Source organism: Palaemon carinicauda, chromosome 21, assembly GCF_036898095.1.
Source record: "Palaemon carinicauda isolate YSFRI2023 chromosome 21, ASM3689809v2, whole genome shotgun sequence".
NCBI lineage: Eukaryota > Metazoa > Arthropoda > Malacostraca > Decapoda > Palaemonidae > Palaemon > Palaemon carinicauda.
In genome coordinates, this window is record NC_090745.1 from 100,754,818 (window position 1) to 100,759,817 (window position 5,000).

General features: G+C 34.5%; 1 protein-coding gene across 2 annotated transcripts in view; it reads right to left on the reverse strand.

Moving 5' to 3' along the window:
• Positions 1–5,000, reverse strand: part of sog (short gastrulation) — a 41,711-nt gene that overhangs the window by 21,001 nt on the left and 15,710 nt on the right. For both annotated transcript variants that reach the window (XM_068345190.1, XM_068345189.1), the window contains exon 2: positions 3,011–3,158. In XM_068345190.1, the coding sequence (XP_068201291.1) occupies positions 3,011–3,158 (148 nt within the window). The remainder of the gene's footprint in view (positions 1–3,010; positions 3,159–5,000) is intronic.

Here is a 5,000-nt window from a genome sequence, read left to right on the forward strand (position 1 = left end):
TTTTTTTTCTTCGAATACCAAGAATGCCTTTTTGCTTAAATCATACTCGCATAAACAGAACAAGGATACATTTGAATATATATATATATATATATATATATATATATATATATATATATATATATATATATATATATATATATATATATATATATATATATATATATATATATATATATATTATAGTGAGAACAATCTTATTGTATCTAAGATTGGAAAGAATGATTTAAACCAGCTGAAAAATCTTGATCCGTCTTCGCCTCTATTCACTTAGTTGTAGTTTCTCGTTTATCAGTTTTCTTGGGTTTTGACTGTGTTAGCGAAGGCGGGTCTCGTTAATGGTAACAAGGAAATAGATTTTGAGGATTATCTAGGTAAGGTGGAGGGGGGAGGAGAGGCCTTGTGAAGGTGGTAAGGATTGCTTAGCCTTGGTCGGAGGTTTGTTAAATAAGACCACAACATTTGTGATTTTGTATAATGCAACCAATTAAAGACATTTTAATAAAAAAAAATGCCCAATTACCCTTAACGCTGATTTTAAAATGTACACTACGTCAAGAGGAACAGAACGCTAAAATAAAAGTTTGTTTAATATTGAACCTGAGGATCATCAGTGTAAATGCGTCTTGTTTTGAAATATAATAATTTTGCCTTGGAAGAATATATTATAACTAAATATCTTTTATAAAGGAAACATCAAGATCTCTGTCTACCTAAACGATGAAGAATACAACGTCAACATTATGTACAAGAAAAAATCCTAATGGCATACATTAGGAAACAAAATTAAACTATAATAAAAAAAGGGTGTCCTTAGCTAGCGATCCGCAGCAAAATACAAAAATTAAAGGCACAAGTTTACCAAGAATCAGCTTTTTTTTCCTCTTGGAAAAGAAAAAAAAAACATTAATCTGATACAGGATGACACCAACAAATGCAACAAGGCGTCATTATGGCTCCGTAATCAATCAAGGCGAACAAAATAAGCCGTGTGGCTGCTTCTTATCATATTCTGCTAATTCAATTGGTTAAATTATATATGCAAATAATTTGATCTCACCAATTAGCCTGTCTTGTAGTGCGATTATTACTATACTCCCTCCAACAGCGTAGGCGCACAGGACATAAAAATAAATATTACGAAAAAAAAGGGAAGACAATCCTTGTTAAAAATTCGACAGCACTTCACATAAACTGACTGTCACGTGTCAAGATAACCCGCCCATCAACTCCGTCCATGTCTTCTCTGTCTAAACACGGTGACTGTTAGCAGTTAAGGAGGCTGAATCCTGCTCTACTCAATATTTTAGAGCATTTTCTTAGCTTTACAAAGTATTCTGGATTAGCGAGGCGATAAAATTTTCGTGTCCCAGCCCGAAGACTGTTTAAGATGCAAACACCTGTGTTTTCAAGGCTACTACAACAATAAAGGCTCATGAATTATATATATATATATATATATATATATATATATATATATATATATATATATATATATATATATATATATATATATATATATATATATATATATATATATATATATATATATACATATATATATACACACACACACATGTATATATGTATTATAGCCACGGAAGGAAAAATTAAAAGACTTGATTGGAGTTAGTACTTTCGTCCACTAGGGACACCAAGAGAGACTGTCGATGTCCCTAATGGACGAAAGTACTAGCTCTAATCAAGTCTTTTCATTTTTCCTTCTGTGGCTATAATATATTTTATATTCATCACTTGTCAGCTTTCGTGATTTCTACACACACACACACACACACACACACACATATATATATATATATATATATATATATATATATATATATATATATATATATATATATACATATATACACACACATATATATGTATGTATGTATGTATATATATATATATATATATATATATATATATATATATATGTATGTATATGTTTGTGTGTATATATATATATATATATATATATATATATATATATATATATATATATATATATACTCACATATATATATATAATGTATATATATATAGTTGTGTGTGTATATATATATATATATATATATATATATATATATATATGTGTGTGTGTGTGCATGTATATATATATATATATATATATATATATATATATATATATATATATATATATGTATGTATATGTTTCTGTGTAAACCAGTTCTATAGGCATTGTAGGGTTTTACTTGTTGCAAACGACGAAAGAGTCTTCATCATTTTACTAAACAATCAAAATACAGAACATATTTTTTCACATAAAAAACATGTATGTAAGATAATTATAAATAAATATGAATATTCCTAGCCTATAGGTCAATAATCAGCTTAAAAATTTTACTTTTTAAAGGTTTAAAGGCCGCTCATGAATGGCAGAAGCAAGGGATGGTAACATTATCCTAGCAAGCAGGACAATGCCCTAGAGACTGACCATATATATATATATATATATATATATATATATATATATATATATATATATATATATATATATATATATATATATATATATACATATGAACGGTGCCCAAGCCCTTCTTCTCCCAAGCTAGGACCAGGGAAGGCCAGGTAATGGCTGCTGATGACTTAGCAGATAGGTTTGTAGGCTCCCCCAAACCCCTAAACCTTAGCTCACAAGCTTGGTGAGGTTGCAGCGACCAAAGGAATTATGACTAGTTTGAGTGGAACTCGAACCTCAGTCTGGCGACACCAGACAAGGACGTTACCAACAGGCCACCGCAATCCTTAGAATATCATTGTTTACGTATGTGAAAGCATAAACCTTATTTTTAACTGTGGAATGTAAACAGCTGGACGAGTTTCCTAGTTTTCATCCAGATTTAGAAAATTGGCATAATGACTCACCAGAATGAATTTGACTACAGCCCACTGCTTAAGAGTCCTCCCAAAAATTAATATTTCAAAATAGAAGATATTATTAAAAAAAAAAAAAAAAAAAACTGCTCGAGTAATGACTTACTAGGCAGCAGAACGGCTGGAGTCGACATGACGCACGTCTTACAACAGGCGCCGGGTAAAATGACGGCGTTCGTGCATTCCAGCTTGGGACACTCGTTTTTGACGTTCTTGCAGCGAACCTTGGCAACCACTCGCCTCTTCTTTTGAATCTGGAAAGAAGATACAAAGACATTTAACTCACATTGACTAATACCATGGATAAAACTGGATTCTCAATCTAAACCTGTGATTCAACGAAAGAGAGAGAGAGAGAGAGAGAGATCGTCACTGAAACATTAATAATCCAAGATATAAAGTATAACCGGATCAAGTCGAGTATACTGACCCTCTCTGCACGCAAGTCACCCCCCAACCCCCCGCAAACTACTTTAACTACTCTCGGCGCTCTTTTCCTTCAATTTTATTATTCCCTGGAGACACAATGATCTCCTTCTGGCAAGTTAAAAGGCCCAACCCCCCACTCGGACTTAATGGCCTACTCGAAGGGGGAGACACTTCAGAGGCCGTAATTGGGGCCCCATACTTGAAGCCTCAGCTTATATTGCATCACATGATGCTGCTGCTGCGCTTTCAGTTAAGATGCTCGGCGGAGCAGGATAAGGAAGAGAAGACTAGGGAAGGGAAGTTGAGACATTCTTCAGGGATGAGAAGGAAAGGGAAGGGAAGTAGAGGCATTCTTCAGGGATGAGAAGGAAAGGGAAGGGAAGTAGAGGCATTCTTCAGGGATGAGAAGGAAAGGGAAGGGAAGTAGAGGCATTCTTCAGGGATGAGAAGGAAAGGGAAGGGAAGTACAGACATTCTTCAGGGATGAGAAGGGAAGGAAAGGGAAGTACAGACATTCTTCAGGGATGAGAAGGGAAGGGAAGTAGAGCCATTCTTCAGAGATAAGAAGGGAAGGGAAGGGAAGGAAGTAGAGGCATTCTTCAGGGATGGGAAGGGAAGGGAAGTAGTGGCATTCTTCAGTGATGAGAAGTAAAGGGAGTCTTCAGGCATGAGAAGGGAAGGAAAAGGAAGGGGAAGCATCCTTCAGGGAAGAGAAGTAGAGGCATTCTTCAAGGACGGGAAGGGAAAGGAATGGAAGGGAAGTAGATGTACCCTTCAGGGATGGGAAAGGAAGGGAAGTAGAGGCATCCTTCAGGGAAGAGAAGTAAAAGCATTCTTTAGGAATGGGAAGGGAAGGGAGGTAGAGGCAGTCTTCGGGGAAGAGAAGGAAAGTAGAGGGAGTTTTCAGGGAAGAAAATGTAAGTAAAGGCATTCTTCGGGGGAATAGAAGGGAAGTACAGGGAAGTAGAAACATTCTTCAGGGATGAGAAGAAAAGGGAAGTAGAGACATTCTTTAGGGAAGAGAAAGGAAGTACAGTCCTTCTCCCTCGCCTAATCAGCATGACAAAAATACTGTAGATAAATACATATTTAACAATGAGGCCTTTAAACAGTAAGGATATTCTCATCTCAGTGGAAAGAATAACAAATATGAGTCAAGTGTTTGATGGTATATAAAATAGTAAAGTATAAAAGTATAACAAATTCAAAATAACCGTAATATTTATCTAAAATACGCTAATGATCAAATGGAATATAAAAATATATAATCAATAGGGATAAGAGATCTTACATCAAAAGTTATCAGCTAGATAATGAATGAAAAACATTTTCCTAACATCGTAAACTTCCACCGCAAGAAGAGCAAAGTTCAAAAAGATTACGTGAAGAATTAAATATAACAAGTGAAAAGAGCAATCAGAGATTTCAGACGATCCTTCGCCAATGGAAACTGTCAACATTTGACTCAAATCTACGGTCCAAACTTTCTCTCTTTCACATGCTGACCTTGAATGAATCTACTGTACAGTATCATAAAAATTCTAGAACCGGATCACGGTAAAAATCTAATCAGTTCTAAGTTAGCCAATTTCTATCATATCCTGAAATTTTCATCAATATTCATCTGCACATTTTTTAGTTTTGCTGGTGACAAACAAACAAACAGA